The sequence below is a fragment of the Hippopotamus amphibius genome, chromosome 4, assembly GCF_030028045.1.
Source record: "Hippopotamus amphibius kiboko isolate mHipAmp2 chromosome 4, mHipAmp2.hap2, whole genome shotgun sequence".
Lineage (NCBI taxonomy): Eukaryota > Metazoa > Chordata > Mammalia > Artiodactyla > Hippopotamidae > Hippopotamus > Hippopotamus amphibius.
Genome location: NC_080189.1, coordinates 81,072,568 through 81,096,353, shown reverse-complemented (window position 1 = coordinate 81,096,353; position 23,786 = coordinate 81,072,568). Strand labels below are relative to the sequence as shown.

The 23,786-nt window shown below is 39.2% G+C and overlaps 1 protein-coding gene across 2 annotated transcripts in view; it reads left to right on the top strand.

Annotated features, from left to right (window-relative positions):
- SUGCT (succinyl-CoA:glutarate-CoA transferase) overlaps positions 1 to 23,786 on the top strand; it is a 667,361-nt gene that overhangs the window by 556,780 nt on the left and 86,795 nt on the right. For both annotated transcript variants that reach the window (XM_057731039.1, XM_057731038.1), the window contains one exon: positions 9,023 to 9,086. In XM_057731039.1, coding sequence (XP_057587022.1) covers positions 9,023 to 9,086 — 64 coding nt within the window. The remainder of the gene's footprint in view (positions 1 to 9,022; positions 9,087 to 23,786) is intronic.

Sequence of the window (23,786 nt, the reverse complement as noted above, 5' to 3'; positions counted from 1 at the left end):
TTATTTTTCCTTCCAATTTATGTATATTGCTTTTTTCAAATGGCTACTAAGTTACTAAGACACAAATACGTGTTAAGTTGTTTTGACAATCACATAATAAACAAAACAAGAGATTCTTCCTTTTGCCTAGGAGCACAGTGAAAAAATTACTGAGACACATACTGGGGACTAAGAAAGTTTAAGAACATCTGACATGTAAATTGGCGAGAGGATAACTGGATAGGTATTGATCAAATTTCTATTTTGTTCAGTTAAATATGCATGTTAAAATTTCTAAAGGAAAAGAATAGTGAAAGTATAGGTGTTTATCTGCCAAACTAGTAAATGTGGGGAAAACTGAATGTAGGAAAGCATCTCCATTAATCTCAAATGAGGCAAGATGGGATTTTCCTTTCCAATATGATATAAGAAAACCAAATGAAAAGTTTAAGAATTAGAAGGGAAAACCAAACCTATAATTATTCAGAGATGATACAAATAATTTTATGGAAAACCTAGCAGAATCAGCGAGTAAGTTATTAGTAAGTATTTGCCAGATATAAAATCAAAATTTTAAAGTTAATTTCATTTCTATATGCTAGCAATAAACCAAGAGTTTTATTTTAAATGAAAGTTTCATTTTACTATATCAGCTAAAATGGATTGTTTTTGTTAGGGATAAATCTAATGAAAAATGTGTAAATCCTTTACAAAAAATGCTTACACTTTATAAAAATACTAAAAATGACAAAAAATTGAAATTATTAAAGTAAATGTTTAATGGCAAGTAAGGTAATATTTTAAGGATATTATTTCTGCCCAATAGGGTTTCTCTGGAATGACAGGCTGACTTTAAAATTTATAGAAACGAGTAAAGGTCCAGGAGCCCCTGAAGACAAAGGACAAGGCAGGGGTGGGGTGAGGACCTTGACAAATGAAACATCAATACTTACGATAAAGCTACAGTGATTTAGTCAATGTGGTATTGGCAGTGGGATAGATAAACAGACCCTTTGGACAGAACAAAGAGCCCAACACATGTAGAAATGATCTGCAGCAGAGCTAGTATTGCAGGTTCATGAGGAAAGGAAGGACTGCTCAAAAATTGTTCTAAAGGAAAAAATGAAATCGAATTCCCTTTCGCATTGTACACAACATTCAATTCCAGTTTTTTAAAAAACAAACTATGGAAAACCAAATTTAAAGCATTTAAAAATACAAGTTTTTATTTAGAGATAATTGTAGATTCTCATGCAATTGTAAGACATAATACAGAGAGATCTCATGCACCTTTTACCCTGGTTCTGGAAGGGTAACATCTTGTAAAACTATCTTACAACATCCCAGTCAGGTTATTGACATTGATTGGTCAAGATACAGAACATTTCCATCACAAGAAACCCTCGTGTTGCCCTTTTATAGCCACACCCACCTTCCTCTCCTCCACTCCCATCTCTCCTCTAACCTCTACCACTAATCTGTTCTCTATTTCTAGAATTTTATTTTCAAGAGTGCTATGTAACATATAATATAGGTTGCATATTATACATATGTAACCTCTGGGAGCTGGCCTTTTTCACTTAGCATAATTCGCTCAAGATTCATACAGGTTGTTGTGTGAATCCACGGTCTGTTCCTTTTTACTGTCTAGGAGTATTTCATAATACAGATGTACCGCAGTTGCCTTAATGATTCACTGGTTAAAGAACATCTGTGTTTTTTCTAGTTTTTGGCTATTACAGATAAAGCTCTATGAACATTGAAGTGTGGATTTTTGTATGAACATAACTTTTACTTTATCAAGGATGAATGCTCAGGAGTGCAACTGCTGGGTCATATGCGGCTGCACGTTTACTTTTTTAAAAACTGCCAAGCTGTTTTCCACAATGGCTGTACCATTTACATTCTCAGCAGAAATGTATGAGTGATCCAGTTTCTCTTTGCCAATATTTGATATCACTTTAAGAAATTGTGGCCATTCTGATAGATGTATCTCGTGCTTTTAATTAGCATCTCCTTAATTGTTAATGATACTGAACATCTTTTCATGTGCTTATTTGCCATCAGTGTAGCCTCTTTAATGAAATGTCTGTGTCTTTTGCCTATTTTCTTAATTTGTTATGTTTTTATTTTTTATTTAATTGTTATTGGAGCATAGTTGATTTACAATGTTGCGTTAGTTCCTGCTATACAGCAAAGTGAATCAGTTATGCATACACATAGAACCACTCTTTTTTTTAGATTCTTTTGCCTATTTTCTAATTAGATTGTTTTTTTACTGTTAAGCTGTACTTTATAAATATATACCAGATACTAGTCCTTTGTCAGATATACTGCTTGCAAATATTTCTCCTAGGCTTAGCTTTTTTCATCCCCTTAACGTGATCTTTTTTAGAACAATACCACAGATTTATTTCTAAAATTTTATAGTTTTAAATTATACATGGAAGTCCATGATCCATTTTGAGTTAATTTTTGTATGAGTTATGAGATTTAGGTTGAGATTCTTTTTTTTCCCCCCACACTTGCTTCAATACCATTTGTTAAAGAGTCTGTCCTTTCTCCACTGCGTTTACACCTTTGTCAGAAATTATTTGGGCATATCTGTGTGGATATATGTCTTGAGCTCTCTGTTCTGTTCCACTGATTTATGTGTTTATCTCTCTGCCAATACAATACCCTCTTAGCAGCTATATCATATATAGCAACTATAATAGTATACCTTAATATCAGGTAGACTGATTCCCTTTCACTTTATTCTTATTTAAGCTATTCTGGGGTCTGTGTCTTTCCAAATAAATTTCAGAGTAAGCTTTTTTTATATACAGAAAGCTTTGCTGTCATTTTGCTAAGAATTGCATAACCCTATAGATAAATTTGAGGAGAACTGACATCTTTACTGTCTTGAGTCTTCTAATCCAAGAACATGGTATGCGTCTCCATTTATTTAACTCCGCTTTGATTTCTTTAATCAGCAAGTGAGTGAGAAATAAAGCCACAGTATTTTCAATTTATGTTCCAATAAAAAAGTGTACAATACAATAAAAGGGATTACTCCAGTGCTTTTTGTTTTCTTCCTAAGATAGTATTGCTTTTGGAAATGGTTTTCTGAGTTTTCCCAACAAAGAAGAATGCTATGATTATTGTCTTCAAGTGTGGTAGATTCACTTTACATGTATAATGTGCGTGCCTGCTGTTTCTGCTGAATACATAGGTCATCCTTTTTAGGTTTTCTTCACAGTTAATGACCATGATCCTTGCAGAGCTTCTGAAATGTGCAGTATCTAGGACAGGTTCAAGATCACCTGGAAAGCTTTAGGAAACTGAAGGAATTGCAGGGCAACAATGGAACTTAATAACTAAGTTCTTAAAAGTGAATATATTTTGGAAACACAGTAAAATAGTTTTGTGTCTAGAGAACTTTAAGAATTTATTAAAAGCTTAAAACAAAGAACTCCTTCCAACTCCCCCACTCATATAATAAAGAAACCAGGAGCCACTTGCTACTAAATAAAACAAACAAATAAATAAATTTAATTCAGTAGATCCTATAATATACTATTGAGCATCTGCCAGATAGTGCCAGATAATGTTCAAGGCCCTGGAAATATAGCAGAGAACTAAGCAGATATTATGTAATAATAATAGACCAGTGTATATCATTTAATTCAGAAATCTCCCTTACAGGCCTATAAGCTTTTTGAGGGCAAGGACCTTGCTTGTTCTGTGACCCAGTTTTCCCTTAGCACTTAACAAATCCCAGCACATTAATATGGATTTAATACTTATTATTAACCATTCCCATTAATACATTTACCGTTTGTTTGTTGCATGAATGAATGTGCCCCGAAGCCACACAGCTTGTCCTTGGTGGAGCCAGAGTTTGAACCTAGTCTATCAATAATGATAAATGGTTGCCATTTACTCTGAGCTTACTCTGTCCAGGGCACAATGATCACTACTTTACACTCCTCATCTCTTAATCCTTACAAATGCCTGAGAACCAGGTATCATTTCCCCCTTTTGACTGAGGAGAGTTCTGAGCCTCAGAGCACTTAAGTGCCTTGCCCAAGGTCACTCACTAGGTCTCTCCCCTTCAACATCTGAGCTAGGCTGGGACAAAAACCCTTCCTCTTCCCACACCCTTTGTTGCTGCAGGAGCCAGACTGTCCTGGACTACTAGAAGGGAGCAGTTCAGTTTATTAATTAATCAGTCTGCATGGTGCCAAGCAATCTGTGGGGCTGATTTTTCCCCCAATGAATTGACTAATTTGTTTTACAGAATTGACCACATCAGCTAGTTATTTTACTGGTAAATCAAATTATGCTTGTCTGTTTTTCTCTTTTACTAAGTGTCCAGCCGGCTAAGAGTTTAGGGTCAAATACACCTAAATTATAATCTAAGGTCAGCCACTTATTAATTATGAAACTTTGGGCAAGTATTTACCCTCTTTAGGCTTCTATCAGTTTATCAGTAGAAATGCAGGTGATAGTAATTCCTATCTAGTCTAGTTAATCCTCTCACTAAAAGGATTAAATAGAGGTAACTCTTTAGCTCCTAACACAATGCCTGACCCTTAAGGAGTTTTGTTGAGCAATAGCTGCTATTATTATATTTATCATGGTAATTGTCAACCTAATGTTTTATTTCAATATCGTCTTTGTTCTGTATCTTTTACTGACCTCCTTGACCTACATTTTACAGTTTCCTGCCAAGGTAGACAGAGTTACTTACTTGTGGCTCATTGGATATTACTCCTTCACTATGTAATGTAAACTGTGTTGTAAAAATTGGCTCAGGTTTCTTATTGCCTATCTTCCAATTATAGGCACTTTGAATGCCAGTTCATTCAGCTTTTTCAGTCTCAGCCCTTTCATATCGTCTAATATGTAGGTACTCTATGATGTCTGTCAGATTGAATGGATAGGTCATGGCTCTATTCACAGTGAATGGATAGATCGATTCTCTTTTGTGCATAATTGTTAATGTCATTGAGGGTATTACATTGATTTTATTTACTTATTTATTTATTGGCTGCATTGAGTCTTTGTGGCTGTGTGTGGGCTTTCTCTAGTTGTGGGGGCTACTCTTTGCTGTGGTGTGCGGGTTTCTCATTGCAGAGGCTACTCTTATTTTAGAACACAGACTCTAGGCTCACGGGCTCAGTAGTTGTGGTGCACGAGCTTAGTTGCTCTGAGGCATGTGGGATCTTCCTGGACCAGGGATTGAATCTGTGTCCTCTGCATTGGCAGACGGGTTCTTAACCACTGCAACACCAGGGAAGTCCAAGAGTATTACATTGATTTTTGATAAGGTCTTCACACATATCATTTGTGTCCTGCACTCTACTATCTCCTTTTATTTGAATATGGCTTGCTAATTCTACTGTGGACTCAGATCTCTTGCTTTCCATAAAGATTTTCACTGCTTATATAGTGGGTATTGATTTTTTGTTTTTTTCAATTTTTTTTTTTCTGGCTTCTGCTGTGTTACAGAATTTTGCTGCCATTCCTACCATAGGACTTTATAAAAAGACTTTCTCACTTTCACTTAAAATTTTCTTTCCCATATCGCTTTAAGGTATACATTTTACTCTTTCCCCCCCATCATTAATACATTACCGTTTGACTCTGTCATTAGGCTGTCAATCTGTGAAACTCTTGAAGAAGAAAGAGAGACCTTATTTTAAATAGGACTGATGCTTTGCTAGAGAGATGGGTGCACTGTCTACAATTCTATTCTTGTCAAGAATAGGCTTTTGAAATTTCAAGAAGAAATGAAATTTAGAAGAGCTACCAAACCATGAAGGATCGAAGGAGGATAAAATAAGTAAAAGAAGGACAAAATCCACCTCAGAGTCTTGGGAAGGTCCCTTGCCTTATTTTAAAATAACTAATTATGCAACGAAGAATCCTGAATGGCTGGACTGAGGTTCCAGGCATGAAATTTCCTCCGAGGGAAGTGGCAGTTGAAGGTCCCTAAGGCTGAGGTCCCCATTCCACTGTTAACGGTCAGAAAAGGAAACGCTTTATATTTGAATTTCTTGGTTAAGGTAATAGAGAATGGAGTGTGGCATCTGGATGAGAAAAGGAGAAGGAAACATTTAGTAGCTATTCCCAAAGAAATGTCACGTAGGTCAATCCCAATCTCCCCAAACTAGTGGCAAGCGGCAGTTCCTGTATCTCCAGGGAAGTTAGGATGCGACACAGGCCTGAAGTACAGCAGGAGAGAGTGATGTTAAAATCCAGACAGACTGCCTGGGTTCTGAGATTCTCAAATACGTTGTAAAGCAGAGCAGGACTCACCCCGCAAACAAGGCTGGAGAGTTTTCCAAGATTCCGAGTCATCGGGCAGGGTTTCCAGGGACAGCACTGCTATGGCCTCAGTTGTACTGAGGTAATCTGACCTGATTCACAAAAAAGCCTGTGGAATCTGATGGGCCTTGGACTTCACATGAAAAGGTGGGTGGCAACCAAGCAGGGGGATGGTCAGTTCTTTCTGAAGTTGGGGGCTTGAACCAGCCCGTTCACCTCATAATTGTACAAATACTACAGCAAATGAGAACCTGCAGTTACCTTCCTTTGCCAGCCTAAGAAGAATTTGCATGTCTGCTTAAAACTGAACAATTTTCAATGCGAAGGAATTGATCCTGTTAGGTAAGAAGGTTTCATATTGGGAATATCGGAGACAGCAGTGGGGGTTAGAGCTGAAGGAAGTACACCCCTTAAGCTGCTTCCATGAAAAGCTTTAATCAGCTGCTAGCTTCTGCTTCACAAAACTTTGACATATGTCCCTTGACCTTTACCAACTACCCTTTCACGTTTGACACTTAACGTTTGCTACATGATTAACATTCAGCGTTCATGAATTTTAACACTATCAGTTAAGTTAAATTTAGCGAAGAACACTCACTTTTGTCTTTTGTGAGTAGCACTGCAGCGTTATTACAAAGAGGTAGTCAGGAGGGCAACAGAGATACGAGAAGAGACGAATGATTCAGTGTGCAGATAATTGTTTCGCGTGAAATTTAGCGCGGTATTTTTGTGCCTGTCCTCAGTAGAACTGAGATTTAGCACCTCGCGGTGGCATTTAGCCCCCACCCCCACAAAGGAGGAGGCTGTGCTGGGCGGGTGCTGAAAATGAGCCACACCAGAATTAAATTATAGCACAGTTCTAACACCGGCAAGAATGTTCTCTGGCCAGCTCTTGGGTGCAAAGCTGGTGATTCCAAAGAAAGGCAAGGCATCCCTAGAAAGGATCTCCTTATGGCGTGGCATCACCCTTAATGAGGAGGTTTGACACAGTCGTGTAAAGAGCATCACCCCCAAAGTGGGGACCATTCCCAAAGGAAACAGTGGAAGCCAGCATATTTAGCCATAGAAAAGTTATATAGTTCTAACCTTAAAAAGTCACCCCGGAGTTTCCCTTATGGATGGCTTATTCCATAATGTGACCAGTAAGCTCACTGGAAATGGATAAAACCCAGGAAGTTTGTTCTCTCTCCCCACGTTTTCTGAGTGAGGAAACATTTTATTGGTTTGTTTATTTCATGTTCTTTTGCTTTGTGAGAAGATTATGGTAAGGATAGGGATGTGCAAATCTTGCTTTTCTCTGACGCTCAAAATGTTATAGAACCATTACAACTGCTAGAAGTTTACTGGGCCACTGAAATACTTCTGTGTATGGAACAGGAAGAGAGAAGCTCTGCATTTGATAGATAGTGTAGGTGAAGCATAATTCGTATGTAAGTCACCCATATGTGTCCCAGTAATAGTAATAAAAAACTGAATTTGGGGAGTTCTTTGAGACAGTATACCCAGGTAGCCTCCAGTTGTTAAAAACCAAACTAACAAAAGAAGACAACTTTGTAGCATTTTCATCTGTGTATGACAGAACATTTGGCCTCCAATAATTCATCTTTTATGTTCTAGAATCTAGTTCCATGCCCTCATCTTCTCCTCTACCTATAGCTGGAGGGCACTTGATCTCTGGCAGATTTTGTTTTCCTGCACACTCCATGGGAAAAACTACAGCCTCTCTGTGCCAAGGATTTACGTAGCTCTGTTTCAGCAGCCAAGTGATCCAGCATCAAGTCACATTTCTGTTGGTTGGGCTCTGCTAGAATGTCCCTGTCCTAGTAACTGCCTTGAGTCTTAACCTGGAGGTCAAGTCTACCTGTGTTCTTGATAGGACACCAAATACCTATCTTGGTCCAATGCGTGAGATCCAATCAACCCTCCAGGATGGGATTCCTGGCTTTTTTTTTTTTCCCCCTCATTTGTCTCCCCTGCATTGACACCAGGGTAGTGGAGTCCTAGTTATGAAACCTAGTCTTATGAGAAAGGTCTTTTTTACCACTGAGAACATCTCTGGTTTCAATCTCCTGCTCAGGCCTCTGACCTGGTCCTACTCTGGGCTCCCTGTCAGGTGGCTCTGCTCACTGCTTCTCACAGCAACTCTGATCTTTCCGTAGTCAGTGAACCTTCTGGATACTCTGATTCACCTTTCAAATTGGACTGACTGACCACACCTTTCACTGAATGAACTGCCAATAGCACATGTGCACTGCAGTGGGCTCCTCTGTTCCAGGTCCTGGTTCCTCCCATCCTGCCCTTCTGTAGTTGACCTTGACCCAATCCTGCTATGACATCATGCAGGAAGAGGCTGAGCTTTAATATTTGAAGGATCAAACATAGATGAAGAGGGGGAAATTATACCCTGTATTTAGGAGCAAATAACATTTTTAAGAGTGAGAAGACTTTAAAAATTGAAGTTTGCTAACCCTTGAGTCTTCTAATTCTTTTTGGTTTCACTTAATTTAATATAAGATGGAAACATTTTGAACTCAAATATTTACTTGCAAATTAACATTTCAAAAATCTCTGTATTTTTTTAACGTGAGGTATAGTTGCTTTACAAGGTTGTTAAAAATCTCTGTGTTTTGTAATATTTTTTTCAATGGACTGAATAGGTGGCTGTCCCTTGAGATTGAAGATGATTTCCCTTTGTAAGTTATTTTTCTCTCTGTTTTTACATTTTAAGGTGCTACACAATGGCCTTGTTATGGAGATGAAACATCCAACTGTGGGGAAGCTATCAGTGCCAGGTTTGAAATGTTTTATTTTTCTTCACTCCTTCCTTCACGAAATTGTTCCCTGTGCTGATCATTGCAAGTAGCTGATAACCCTCCAAACAGCTTATCAAGACATTAGCCAAACTTTTCATTTTGGATCAAAGGGGACCCTAGAATCACACCCACAAACATATTTGTTGAGGTTGTGGACTTGTGCCTTCCCTCTGATTGTCTGGGTGACCCCCCAAAGTGCTTGTTTTACCTAACTCCATTCTGAGGAATCATGTACTCATACACGTGCTTTATTGCCAACAGACAGATGGTGATAGATATGGAAAATGTTTTGAAATTACACTTGGTTCGTGTGAGAATGAGAAAGAAAGCCAGGCACCGTAGAGGTGATCCAAGCAAGGCTACTCACTGCTCAGGCCAGGGCATTCTTTTTTTTTTTTTTTCTGAAACATGGTTTAAGATATAGATCTTAGCTTTGTCAGTCAAGAAACAGTGTTTTCAGTAAGCCCAGAATATGTTGAATTTTTATAAGTTGACTCATACCAAACTCACTGAAGACATTTTGGCCTTAAGCCAAAAATGCCAAGTTTTTCACTTCCAGGGAGAGTTCTTTTTCCAGTAGCCAGAAGCCTCAGGCCTGACTCTCAGAGCATCCAAACAGTAGTGACCTGTCAGCCCCCATAGACTGCACTTCTCTAGTGATCATGATATTACCTTTCCTCAGATTTGCTATCTCTACTCTGGCCATTGCTGTGGAGACACTCCACCTTCTTGTCCATTGTGTCCCTATTTTCTAGGCTCTACACAAATCATACACTTTTTTTTCGTTTTCTTCTGACAGAGAATAATGAAATTAGAATATAACTTTGGTTATTGTTTTCCTGAAACTATATCCTGGTCGCCTTGCTCAAAATTTGGGTATGCCTCAGTCACCTCAGTCAAAGGGCATAAGTATTTACTTCTATAGGTATCAGATCTTATTGAATGACTGCTGTTGTTAAGTTGGTTCTGGGTATAATCTAATTGTGAGATTTGGGATCAGCTGGATAATAATGTCCCAGAACAGATTGGATCATAGCCACTGGCCAAAAAAAAAAGAATGAGAGGAGGGAACTGTGATGAATAAGCAGAATGGAGGAGAAAATTCTGATACTCAGGAGTATAAGGCACATTATATATGAATTAAGGGAGGTAACTAAGAGACAGAGCAGGTATCACCATATCAGAGACTGGGATCACATGTTCACAGGGAAATGCTGTATGGTATAGAGAAGTAGTAGAAGAAAAGCATGTTGATAAAGGCTAAGAAAGTCATGTATTCATTTATATTATTGAGCATATACTATGTGCCAGGCTCCAGGTCTTGGGAATGCAAAAATAAACCAGACAGCTTGGCTCTTGGCCACATGGAGCTCATACTCAATGGAAAGTCATATAATAAAAGCAACCAACAAATGTTCCTATAAAACTGTAAGTCATGATAAGTGCAAAGAAGAGGAAGAAACAGTGTTTGTCATAGAGAGCAATGGGGACAGAGGGACCTGTGATAGTTTGGGCTGATCAGAAAAAACCTCCCTGAGAGGATGACTTGGACACTGAAAATTGAAGGATAGTTAGAAGTTGACAGTGAAGAATAAGGGAAGAGCTTTAGAGCAGAGGGACCAGCCTGTGAGAAGATTCCGAGGTTGGGAAGAGCTGGGTATGCTTTAAACCAGAACGAAAAGTGAGGAAAAGGGGGCAGGAATGGGGACTGAAGAGAGAAGCAGAGCCTCGAGGCCCCAGTAGGTTTAGTTTAACTCTAGTTTTAAGCAGAGGAGTGAAATTACACAACTTGTAACTTAAAGCAGGAGGTCAAGTTAGGAAGTTATCACAAGACTTCAGGTGACACCTGAAGCAAGAAAGAGAAGGGGGGTAGTCAAAACAAAAAATATCATCATAGTGCTTTTAGTATGAGAAGACTTTAAAAAGCATTTTGTCCAGTAGTTTTTAACTTTAATTATTGAACAGTGGAACTGATTTCTCAAATGAAGTCTCACTGTCTAAAACAGATCAAAGTCAAGTTTTGCAATTGATAAGTTAACACTCCAACTCTTTACCTTTTTTTTCCCTGCTTTCATCATACTATAGCCTTCCAAATACCTCCTTGGAACCATGGGCCCTAAAGAACAATTCAAGAACCACTGATCTAATTTAATTCCACAAGTTTACACATGAGGTCATATCACATTGATATCCCCAACACATGAGAGGATAGGGTAAACATTTGAAAGTTAATACAGTTATTAACATGATAGTAAGGAAAAAAGTAAGTCAGAGGCCAACCTAGAATGAACTCATTGGACATAACTCTCAATCAATCAGATGTGAATTTACTGACTTTCCTTGGTAAATAAATAGATACTCAGTCTCAGAAAGAGGGAAATATTTTTTTCAGACTTCTAAAGGGAAATGCATACCCTTTTTACTCACTTTAATTTATAAGTGTATCAGTTAGCTATTCTCACAGTAGTGCTGTGTAACAAATAACTGCAAAATCTGAGCGACATTGAAGCATAAGCATTTATTTATTCCATGCATGTGGATTGGGTGGTAGATGACTATCTAGGCTAGCCTTGCCTGGGTGGCTTTGCTTCTAGATGCAGTTCCGGCTGGACTTGGCTCCAGTGTGAATTAGGCCCAGTTCTGCTTCACGTGTCTTTCATTTCTTCTCACGGCAATGGCAGAAAAGCAAGAAGGCAAACAGAAACCCCAGTGCCACTTAAGAGCTTTTGCAGAACTAGTAGACCCTTCTGCCCACAACTCATTGGCCAAAGCAAGTGTTAGGCTGTATGGGGTTGGGGAAATATAGCTCTCTTTTTAAGAGAAACTGCAAAGTTACATGGTGAAGGCATGGGCAGAGAGAGGGGTAAATAACAAGAGCTTAAAATTCAATTTACTATAATATAATTCTCAAGTCTACAGCAATCTCTTTTTAATCTCCTTTTGGAAAATTTTATTTTTGTTTCTTTAATTTCTGTAGGGCTTAGGCATCTTTTTGGTATCTCTATCTTATTGACTAACCTTATATTCTCTCTGTAGAATTACCAACAAAGGAAGTCTCAGATTTGAGATGAAATGGATATATTTAGATTATTTTTGGAATTAGTATCTCAGTGTCTTTTAAGGGCATCACATCTGGACTCCCCATGAAGGGGAGAGACAATTCTGTTCATAGACATCAGATAAGAAGTTGCTATTGTATCTCCTAATTCAGTGTCTCTCAGTAAGAGGCCACTCAGATAGGACAAGAGATATTAAATGCAAAGAGAATTTATCAGTGAATAATTAAAAATTTTCCTGTGGATTGTCCTTTTCATTGATTTTATTTACCGATGATAATTCTGCCTTTCTTTGTAAGGGCTGTTCTCATTAGAGACCTAATGGATGCTATAGAAGTAACTCAGATTCTCCCACAATGCCTCAGTGAGGCAAATCTGCCAAAACAGGCAAAGTGGGTGGAGTTAAAAGTGATTTTATGCTACACTGTCTTCTAGTTAGCCAATGGAGACACATTTTTAATTCATTAAATGTAGTTCCACAGATTTACATATGTATCTGCATCTTTATATTTACAGTGAAAATCTTAATTAAAATTACATATTTATATTACCTTTGCTATTAATGAACCTCTTGTGAACAGTACTGAATTTTCTGTACATTACACTAATTTGCCTGAAGGATTGTCTTATCTTAGTCATTATTAAAAACTTGTCTCTTGGAGAACAATATTTATGGTACCTTTTTTAGAGATGTATAAATCCACAGCTTTCCCTCAGATTCTCAGATTCGAGCTCCTGTGTAGGAGACTGATAATTGATTAAAACCTTAAAGGTGCTGGTGCACCGATATTGAATGTACATTTGTAACCATTACCAGTATTAAAATAAACCAAATAGTGTAGTCCAAACTATCTCCTTTATTAGTTTATATCTATGGTAACATACTCCCTTTTCATATCATTTGCCACCATCTCCAACCTCTAGTAAACAGTTAAGAAATTTCATTTGTGTATATACGTGTCATAGTTAAAGCATGCAAACTAGTTAATAGTCATGAATTATCTCTAAATGTGAGATGTAGTTTTGCTAATATTATCATTCTTTTTTCAAACATTGTTTATTAAACTACTCTCTCATTTGACCTTTAAATCCTATCTTACAGTTAAAAGTAGAAAGATATGAAGAAAACTAATTATTAATTGGAGTATAAATGAGAAAAGGCATTTTATCTCTCTTTGCCCAGTTAAAGTAACCCGGTGTTCTGTGAGTCCCTGGGGAGCGGAGTAGCTGTTAGTTTTAGTTCACAATTAGTTTAGTGACAGAAGGGTCAGCACAGTGGGCACAGTCTACTAATATGCTCCTAACGAACTAAGGTAATCTGGTTGAGTGCTAAAACCTTAAACACACCCATACCTACACCCCAACTCACTAAACCTACTGTGTTCCACATGTTATATGAAGCTCTGGTGATAGGGTTGTACCCAGGACTGGCCCAGTCACTCATGGAGCTTCCAGTTTGCCAGGAAATTTTTTTGTTTTTCTGAATAATAGATGCAGAAAAGTGAGATGAGCATTTCCATGGAGAACCAGAGGCAACAGCAGGATGACCTGAAAGCACAGATGAGGGAGACCTCACCTGGAGTGTGGGATCGGGACAGGTGTCCCCGAGAATGAACTGTACGCGGCCACGTGACCGATCACCAGTTGTCAGCCAGGCCAAACCGGCGTGTGCTGAGGGAGGAGTGGGGAGGAGGTTGAGTGTGGTGCTGGAGGAGCTGAGAAGGGGCAGGAATGGAGGTGACCCTGGAGAGGTAGCCAGAGGTCAGGAGAATAAGACCTCAAGTAGACCTAACAATCACATTACAAACAAACCAAAATGTAAAGGAGATTTATGCCGAGGTCTCAGATCTCTGCTGCCTGGGGGTGAAGCGGGGCCTGGAGGAGTACCTTGGGCGGAACCTTCAAACCTGGTTTGACACTATTCTGATCGACTGCTTTTAGGTGTAATTTTAAAATGCTTCTAACTCCAGTGAAAAATTTTTAAAAACTTCTAATATCCTGAATTTTAAACTGTGAAATTGATAAAATTCTCATTTGTTAATTACTGAAATGAAAAAGGACATTAACGTTCATATCGTATTTCCTCGATAGGAGATGGGTCATCATATAAATATCACCTTGTTTGTGACTGTAGTGGGACGATCTTACAGCAGTTATCACATTCCAAAGGACTGCCACTTTCCACTGAGCCATTCACATTTACATCTGCTTATAATACCACTGGCTGTTGTCCTTTTAGCCAGAAAGGAACACGTTGTCCTTCCGTGTACTGTGTAGGTGCCAAAACAGCCTTAGTGCTGAGTTCCAAACTTCAAAGGATGTCACTGAAACAGAGTTTGATGTGTAACTCTAAACAGTTTCTCACCATAACTGTTTTCCGATACCTCCCCATGAATGTGCATAGGGGTTATTTGATTCCAGCAGCACTTCTGGGAAGTATTTGAGTGGTGAGTGTGTCAGGGCTGTGAGAGGGAAACAGTCTTCTGTCATGAAGAATGATTTTAAATTGAATTACCCTTGCCTGCTGGTTCCCTGATGTGTGTTTTTGGAAAGCAGCTCCAAGTTCTTTTAAATAAAACTTTTCTTAAGTTTTTCCCCATAGCATTTTAACATTCATATTTGGAACCTGCAACAGTGTTTAGCTAGTGGGCACTGGATGCAGGAAGAACAGTCACCACTATGAATTAATGTAGCTCAAACCAAATTATTGGAATATTGACATTTGGATTTGTATAGTGACTTTTTTAGAAGTTGAATGTACTTTATTTAATTATCTGATGTACTGTATTTCTGAGTGTTTTGCAAGACTTTTTATAAGTGATGATCTAAAACACCTTTCTTTTGTAAGCTCCTGAAGGGCAAAGATGCTGTCTCTGTAATTCTAACCAGTACTCCGTATACCAAGGAAGTACTTAACGGATGTTTTCTGGATGGTGATTAGGATAAAAAACTATTATATGAAAAATAACTAAAAAGATGATTTGTGACAATTTAAAGCAGTATGCATTTTTTTTTTTATGAACAGACTGACTACCTGTGGAAGCTATCTGAAAGAGATTTCTTTTACTTCTTTAGTTTGCTTCCAGTTTGAAGTACATATATTAAATGGAGAGACCACCTAGTCTCTTGTGTGGTTACAAATCTTCCTCTTCTTCCTTGTGCTACACAAGCCTTCAGCTTATCCTGTTACTTTTAGCTTTTTTGCTTCCCTTTACATAGAAAATTAGATATTTCTGAAACTACAAATCCTCATGGTTTAGTTAAATATCTATAATGTACAACAGCAATGGGGAAAGCTGTCACAAATCTTACTAGGGGAAAAAGACAAATTAAAAAGGAACAGAAGTTTCAGCTTATCTTCCTCCATAAAGTTTAAATATGTTGGTTCTCATAAAGAATTCTAAGTAAAACCATTCTGAGAGTGAAAGGTGAGAGAAGTTATTTCTTCCAGGTAAAAAAATCTTTCAGATGACAACAGGAAGAGTGCGTAAAGTTTTCACATTGTGTGTAGTGCGTAATCTATCTTCTGGAAAGAGCATACTCCTTCAGGGACCAGGCTGAGCCGTAAAAAGAGGAAAGAGATGAAAAGAAGGTTCTATAGTCTGTCAACAGAGTGATAGAAAGCTGGCAGGGAAGTGGATTTTCAAATAGACTATCCATGGTACTTCCCAAAGCCCTCAATTATTTTTAACTTGATTAAACCCTTAACCCATGGCAATGCCCTGAGAGTTAAATAAATCAGCATATTCTCAGATGATTTGACATTGAGTGCCTGCAGCCTTCCCTGGAAGTCCCAATACAGTGAGGCGGGGTCGTAGACATTGTTACCATTCAGTGAGAAATGAATAGCCAGAGTGACTTTCCTTCCTAGGAAAGCAGGGAGGAAACAGGAGGAGTGAATAGCATCCCCAGGAATGTCCTTCCATCAGGAACTGGAGAAGCCCTGAGAGCCAAGTTACTGTCGCTGATATGACTTAGGCATCTCCATCAACGATGCTTATCTGTGCCATGAGGAAGAAATATTTTGTGAGAGCTGCACTTTCACGCTCGGGGAGTTCATGTTCCTGTTACTTGGGACTGGGAAAGTGGCCAAGATCTCAGTTGTTCCTCTTCAACCATCCTCATCAGCCTAGATGCTGAGATAAGTGAATCTGTCTGAAAGACCTAAAATTCATGTTACAAATCAGTCCTAAGTTATCAATGAAGTTCTAGGGTGTGGTGTTTTTTTCACTGTTAGAAATTCATATTTCTTATACATTTATTTATTTATTTATTTATTTATTTTTATTGGCTGTGTTAGGTCTTTGTTGCTGCACACAGGCTTTTTCTAGTTGTGGCAAGAGGGGGCTACTCTTTGTTGTGGTGCACGGGCTTCTCATTGCGGTGGCCTCTCTTGTTGCAGAGCACAGGCTCTAGGCGCGTGGGCTTCAGTAGTTGCAGCACATGGGCTCAATAGTTGTGGCTCATGGGCTCTAGAGCACAGGCTCAATAGTTGTGGTGCACGGGCTTAGTCGCTCCTTGGCATGTATCTTCCTGGGGCAGGGATTGAATCCATGTCCCCTGCATTGGCAGGCAGATTCTTACCCACTGCGCCACCTAGGAAGTCCCAGAAATTCATATTTCTAAATATGGCTGAAGAATTTTCCTGGGTGCATCCTTAATTGGACTTCTTGTCTGGGGTGTTTTCTCAAGTATCGCTATGCAGAATGATCCTTGAGGTTAGAGGCGTATTTGACATCATCTGAGTAGAACACTCAGAATGAAGCAAATCTAGAAATCAAAGCAAACTAAAGTAAACACAAAAATAAAAGGCCACAGGAAGAGTGGAAGGCTTAGTGATGGTAAAGCATTTTCTGTTATTTTGTCTTAAAAGGTGGATCAGACATTTTCTGGGATCCGTTCTTGAGTCCTTGCTGTATTTGCTACTGCCAGCTTTCATTGGGTGCCCAGAGAAGTCTTTTTCTGGATCAAATTTATCTACTGACTTTATGATAGATCTTTAAAGAATAAATTAATTAAATGTAATTAGACATGTAAACTGGCTAGAGAAGTAAAATCAGGTACTATTTAATAGCTAAATGCCGAAGGCTTGAAATTATCTTCCATTTTGGACTTCCATGTTGTGGAATTAACTTGGATAAGTAAGAAGTGACATTAACTTTGCCTCCAGGTGGGCTCCAGCCTGGAGAAGCAGCTTGACCTTGTTGCCGGATTTATTCAGCGCTGGATAAGGGGTCATTTTAGTTCTCTCTGAGAGAGGAATGGCTTTGCTCTCCTCTAACATTGCTAGGTAAGGACTCTGTGGTCCATGAAGAGATGACAGTTGGGCTGAATCCCATGGGAAAATTGTTTTCTTTAAATACGGTTCCTTAAGATGCCAAAATTTATTCCTGTGAAGACTTAGCCAGAGAAAATATCAATAGAGTAAGCCATCTTTATATTTCAAAGGATTATAGTTTAATTTTGATGAGGGACATACTGTACTGTAAATATTAATAAGAAGTGTTGGTGGAGGTGAAGAAATGGTAGTGAAAGGGTTAAATAAGAACCTTCAGATATCTTAACTTAATCAATGGGTCATGTGCAATATCCCACTTATGCCATCACCTCCAAACCTTAAGGATTTATTTGGCATTGAGCGGGGTCTGTGAAATGCACTGCTTATCTCCTTTTCAGCAGGAGTGAATGCTGTCCTCTGTGTGTTAGCTGTGTACCCACTTCTGTGGAATCATATCTCCCTGTAGCCGTATCTCTATCTGGCACGGAATTAGCAGTCACTGTGTCCCTGGACTCATCCTTTGAGCAAGATTAGGACCCTGCCTTGAGGGGAAGGGATGAGGGACCTTGAAATGTTTCCCAACTTGTCCTTCATCGGAACATCATGTAAATCAAGTTGGCCATGTGACTCTTGGGGTGGGTGACCCGTTAGGCAAACCTACTCAGAACCCTGTGTCTGTTGATAGTGTTCCTATGAACCCTATATTCCAGCTTATTGCAAGAAGCCATATAGCTTTTCAAGCAATAAAACAAAAAACCTAGTTTTAATTAAATGAAAAATGAAAAGTACAAGACATTTTGGGGATTTGCAAAGAATGTATGGTGAAATAAAAGCACCAACAAGATGCTACAGCCACAAAAAGCTAGAGAAATACTACCCCACCTGGACTTAGAGAATATCCTCAACTGTTTACCTCCCATAAACTCTTCATAAACTGTATTCTCTTTGTTGCTGGGCCTTCAAGGTGATATGTGACCTTAGGTAACTGACTTCACCTTTTAGTGCCTTGTCTTGCTTTGATGAGATTGATTTTTGCGTTCTTTCAGTTTAAAGGAAAAGTGTAGTTTACAGTACTGCATATAAGTGTATTTTATGAATAGATTTTAATAGCATCATTGCCACGTAACATTCAAATTTGAAACAAGGGAATGTACATTAACATCTATTCATCTATTGAGTATTTCTCTCTCTCTCTATATATATATACACATATATATATATGCCCTTTATGCATATGATTTGTTTAATCTCTAGGAAAATTCAGTAAACTATACATTATTATGTCTATTTCATGAGAAAATTGAGACTTGCTAACTATTGCAGCACCAATAGGAACCCAGGTCTGAGTATCTCTGAAATCTGTCCTCTTTTTCCTATTTCCTGCTGCCTACTCAAATTGAGCTGAAAAGGTAAGTTGAGCCAGTCATTGAGTTTTATTATCTTACAACTTTAGTCTCTAGTCTAAAGGTTGATTCATATATTTTAAATGCTTCATTTAAAGAGGAGCTTGGAAATTTATTAAAGTATGTTTAAATTTGAAGAATTTAAACTTAGATTGAGCTTCCCTCCTTTGGGAATTAAGTTTGTTTTTTTGCAGTCTATCATTGTGTTTCTATAAAATAAAAGCCATCAGAAAATATATTGTCAGGGCATTTTGATATCCCCAAGAGCATATAAGTGTAAATGCACCAAAACATGTGGATTACGTTTCCCTCAAGTTGTACTGTTTTCACACATTAACAGAAAAGCAGTTTGAAAGGGGGGAGAAAAGAGAAGTGTTTGGGACATATATGCAGATTTCAATCATCAAAGGACCCACGATGCTCAGCTGCCACCTCAACTTACCCACATTTCTCATCTTCCCAGTGATCTGTCTGTGGCCCTGGTGCTATGTGCGCAAATTTCTTCTTGCTCACTGGGGGCTGGTTTTGTTTTCAAGTTCAAGCCAATTCCCTTCGAGCAACTTTAACCTGCAAGCAGTGTTGTGCTGGTATAAGAACGTTACAGTGATGTTTTCTTCCAAGTGAGTGGTTGATACTATGGCCAGAGCAAGATTTTAAAAATTAGGTCTGATAGATAAGACTCTCAGCTTCCACTGTAAGGGGCACAGGTTCGATCCCTGGTTGGGAAACTAAGATCCCACATGCCACGTGGTGCGGCCAAAAAAAAAAAAAAAAAAGAAATTAGTGAGAAATTCTGTACAATTCCACTTATATTAGGGACCGAGAGTAAATTCATAGACAGAAAGTAGAAGGGTGGTTGCCCAGGGCTGGGTGGGGGAGAAATGGGGAGTTAGGGTTTAATGGGTGAAGGGTCTCAATCAAGGAAGATGGAAAAGTTCTGGAGATGGTTGGTGGCAATAGTTACACAACAGTGTGAAAGAATTTAATGCCACAGAATTGCACACGTGAAAAAAGACTGAAATGATGAATTTTATGTTATATATAATACCACAATAAAATATGTGATGACTAGCTAAAATATGTGACTACTAGAAAAAGTTAGCTAACTTCTATGCTGTTTTCACGTGTGCACAGGGTATATCTGTGCTGTGTAGAGTGCAGTGCATCTAGGCTCCATCAGGGAGACCTGAGTACAAACCCGGCCCTGCAAGAAATGGTTGGAGATGCTAGACAGCCTTGCTAATCTCTCTCCGTGACATCTGTCTTTCCTGTAATCTGAAGATCAAACACTTCCTTCACTGTAACTTACGATAATTACATAATCATAGATGCCAAGGGCACAGCACGTAGGAGTAAGTGGAAGCACGTTGTAGATAATTAATAAACTCGTAGCAGTATCTACAGTAGCCACGACTCTTGGGGGAAAATAAAACTAGCCACATTATTAGTTATTTTTCAAACACGGAACATGGAAATAATCATGCATATTTCTCTAAGAAATACAGTAAAACAGATCATTCTTTTGTTGAACAAACATTTCTCTAGTATGTGCCAAGTGCTGACTGACAAGGAGCTCGTCTAATGGGGCGTTTGACAGTGACCAATCAAATGAAAGGCAGTGGGGACACGCAAACCCTGGGACTGTCGCTGCCAGATGTGTGTGTGAGGCCAAACCAGCCCCTTTATCTGTCTTCCAGCTTTGAAGCTCCTGGATAAATATGTTGTACGTAGAGTCAGTGGAGACCACAGCAGTGTGAGAGTATCCTCCAAAACCAGCATTGTGCTAGACAGATCGTGCAGGTGAAACTAATGATTCAGAGACCACAGATGAGAATGTAACAGCTTGTTTAGGGAAAACGAGAGAAAGCCCACAAAACGGTGCAGCATTTCCAAAATACACTGTGCAGACACTTACAGCTTCTTGATGTCCTCATAGCTGTCTCACCAAGAAATGACTCTGTGGTCCAGCGACTTTGGGAAACTGCCTTAAACAAAGCTCCGTGGATTTTCTTTACCTCCATGTTTCTCAGATCCATTAACGTTCTAAGATAGCTTTGAGTCTCTAAGAGGGAGATGTTGTGTTTCCTTAAGTTTTTGACAGTGGTGCCCTTTTCTTTCCAGAGCTCTTAGTCAGATCTCATGGGAAAGCGTGTTGTGGGTCACCCCACCAGGCACACGTGTTCCTTGGAGCCACGTGGAACAGGTTGTAATGGTCATTCACTGGACGCTTCGGCTAGTTGATACTAACGAAAGGGTGGGGGAGCCAGAATAGAAAGCCGCCCATCTTCTGAAGATCAGAATTGTTTTCTTGTTTCTTAGCTCAAGGGACCAAGGGTCCTGAGGAAAACTGGGGGGGGTTTCTTTCTCCGGTGAGGGCTGGACACCCATGAACACCGGGCAGGAGAGGGTGAGCCAGGAGCACGGCCACGGGGGTGTCTGGGTGGCCGAGGGGCTGTAGTGTGGGGGGGGGGGCACCTTTCCTCCAAGCTGGCGCAGCCCCCACCCGTGAGAGCCTCATTGAAAGGCATTAATAATGGAAATGGATTGAGGGCAGCACCGAAGTGCAGATCAGGAACAGCTCACACGGTGATGCTCTTGCACTAGAAGCAAAAACTATCCTGGGATCTGAAAAAATCACTTAAGAAAACGCTTTCTTTTCATTGAGCCTCAGGAAAGCTGCATTAGTAGAATCCTGCACAATTGTTCGTACTCTGACTTAAAAAATGGAGTTGATTAAGTGGAAGGAAATTTTTAAAATGTGACAAAGATGATGAGGTGATTAAGGGGTAGGGTTTAAGTAGCAAGATGTGGAGAATTTAAGATGTATGACTGAGTAGCGATGACAGCGGGGTATATGATAGCTGCCTATAAATACCCAATTAATTGCCTAATGTGGCAAATGAGAAGAAACAGGCTTTAAGCACCAGAAGGGAAGCTTGAATTGAAGTCTATTAGGGAAACAGTATTTACCAGCAAGGGTGATTCCACTGCCATCACAGAGGAAGTCAGTAGAGTTATTTGGATAAAGATTCAGGATGAAACTTTTCTTTCTTACATCCTGGTGTCAACAAAGTTTTTTTTCCTTTAAAAAGGATGCATACATTTTCATGTTTCTTAGGGGCAGAAATTGAAGAACAGCGCACAATGTTTAATTTGCTGCAAGATATTATAAGCTGGTAACAACACTTAGGGTTGCTTCAAGCCTCTACACATGTTTTCCCTTAAGCCTATTTATAGTCATATCCTTGCTAGTAAGAATCATAGAAAAATCTATGCATTATGTTACACTGTGTGTGGAGATACATTCTGTGATGTAAAGCATAGTAAGGATAGTTACCATCAAGAGCACTTGATGAAACTAGCGAAAACTTTGTGATTCTGCGTTAGGTGCTTTACCTATATAGACTCTAATCTTCCTATGGACACTCTGAGAGAGACGTTAGTATCCCCATTTTACAGATGAGCAAACTGAGCCTTGGAGAAATCAAAAAACCTGACCGAGGTCACACAACCAGTAAGTGGCAGTGAGTTTTGCATTCAATTCTGAGTGACTCAAAAATCCATGCCCTCTTATTGCGATGCTGTGCTGCCTCCTGAAGGCATTTTTGATCATCACTTTTCTAAACTTGAGACCAACGCTTTAGTGTATATGAAGCACCTCTGAGAGTGAGGTGGTTCGCCTGTGTTTGAGGGTTGGGTGGTCGCTGAAAGCGTTACCCACACTTCACCCAGGCAGGACCGTGGTTCGGCTTCAGCAAACAGCTTGGCCGGGGATAGGCAGGGAATGAAGCCCGCAGGGCTAGAAGAAAAGGCAGTTGGTCCCAGCTCCCTGCACATCCAGGGCTGGTGTGTGGAGGAGCTCTGTCAGATCTCAGAAACAGCATCCAGATTTGATTATAACTTCTCTTTGCGGTCTTTGAAGCTTTTTGTTATTCCTTCCCTTGCCTCGCGGAGTTCAGATCTATTTTCACATAAACAGAAACGATTCTTCCTTTCTGAGCACTTCATTGTTGGTGGCACTGTGGAATGTCCCAGGAAGGGGGGAATGGGGCCAATTTTAAGGGAGAAATTTCTCTTCGGCTTGCATGTTTATACGAAAATGCCAAAGCCACCAGCTGTTACGAGAGCAGGCCTCGGGTAAGCCCTCTTTCCAACTGTCCTGCAGCACACATACAGCAGGGGGAGATAAATCCAGTACACTCGATTAGAAGATGCAAAGTGTCATCCTGCATTTGGGAGTTTTACAGGAAATTTGGGGAATAGGCACTTTGGTATCCTTTTTATTTCGGTAAGAATTTCCCCAATTACAAGCATGGAAATGAAACTCAAAATTTAACTTTTCTCTATTAAACACCTATCCTCAGCTTACCACTGAAGAGCATTTTCCTTCAATAGAGAGAAAGTAGATTGAAAAAAAATTAATTTCACATTCCTATTTATAGGACATTTGAGACAAACAGCCATCCGTGTTACTGTTACCTCATTCGCCTTTTTTAGCCATCAGGACTGACTGCTTATGTGCTTTACATTCATGAAACGCATTTCAAACTTAAGGAATTCAGTTCCATAGCAGGACCTTAGCAGAGATGATATATATCATCTTGTTTGGCTATCTTTATAATGCTTTCTTCTTTTCTTAAAAAAAAAAAAAAATAAATGGTATATTAGAACTGATGGAAAAACCAGATCTGACAGGAAGGTTAAAAAAAAAGTTACTTAAACAATTCTTCTGGAACCACTCAAGAGAGTAGGGTGGAGTAGACTTTAAAAACAAAACAATATAATCCTGAAGATTAGATTTTTAAATGAAATTTAACTGGAGCTGTTTCACTAAATTGAACCTGTAAGGCGTCTACCCTGTCAACGCTTCCCGTGGAGGTAACCCCAGTCCAGTTTCCTCCCTCTGTGGCCTGGAGTTCAAGGTGAGCTGTCAGTTTCTTGG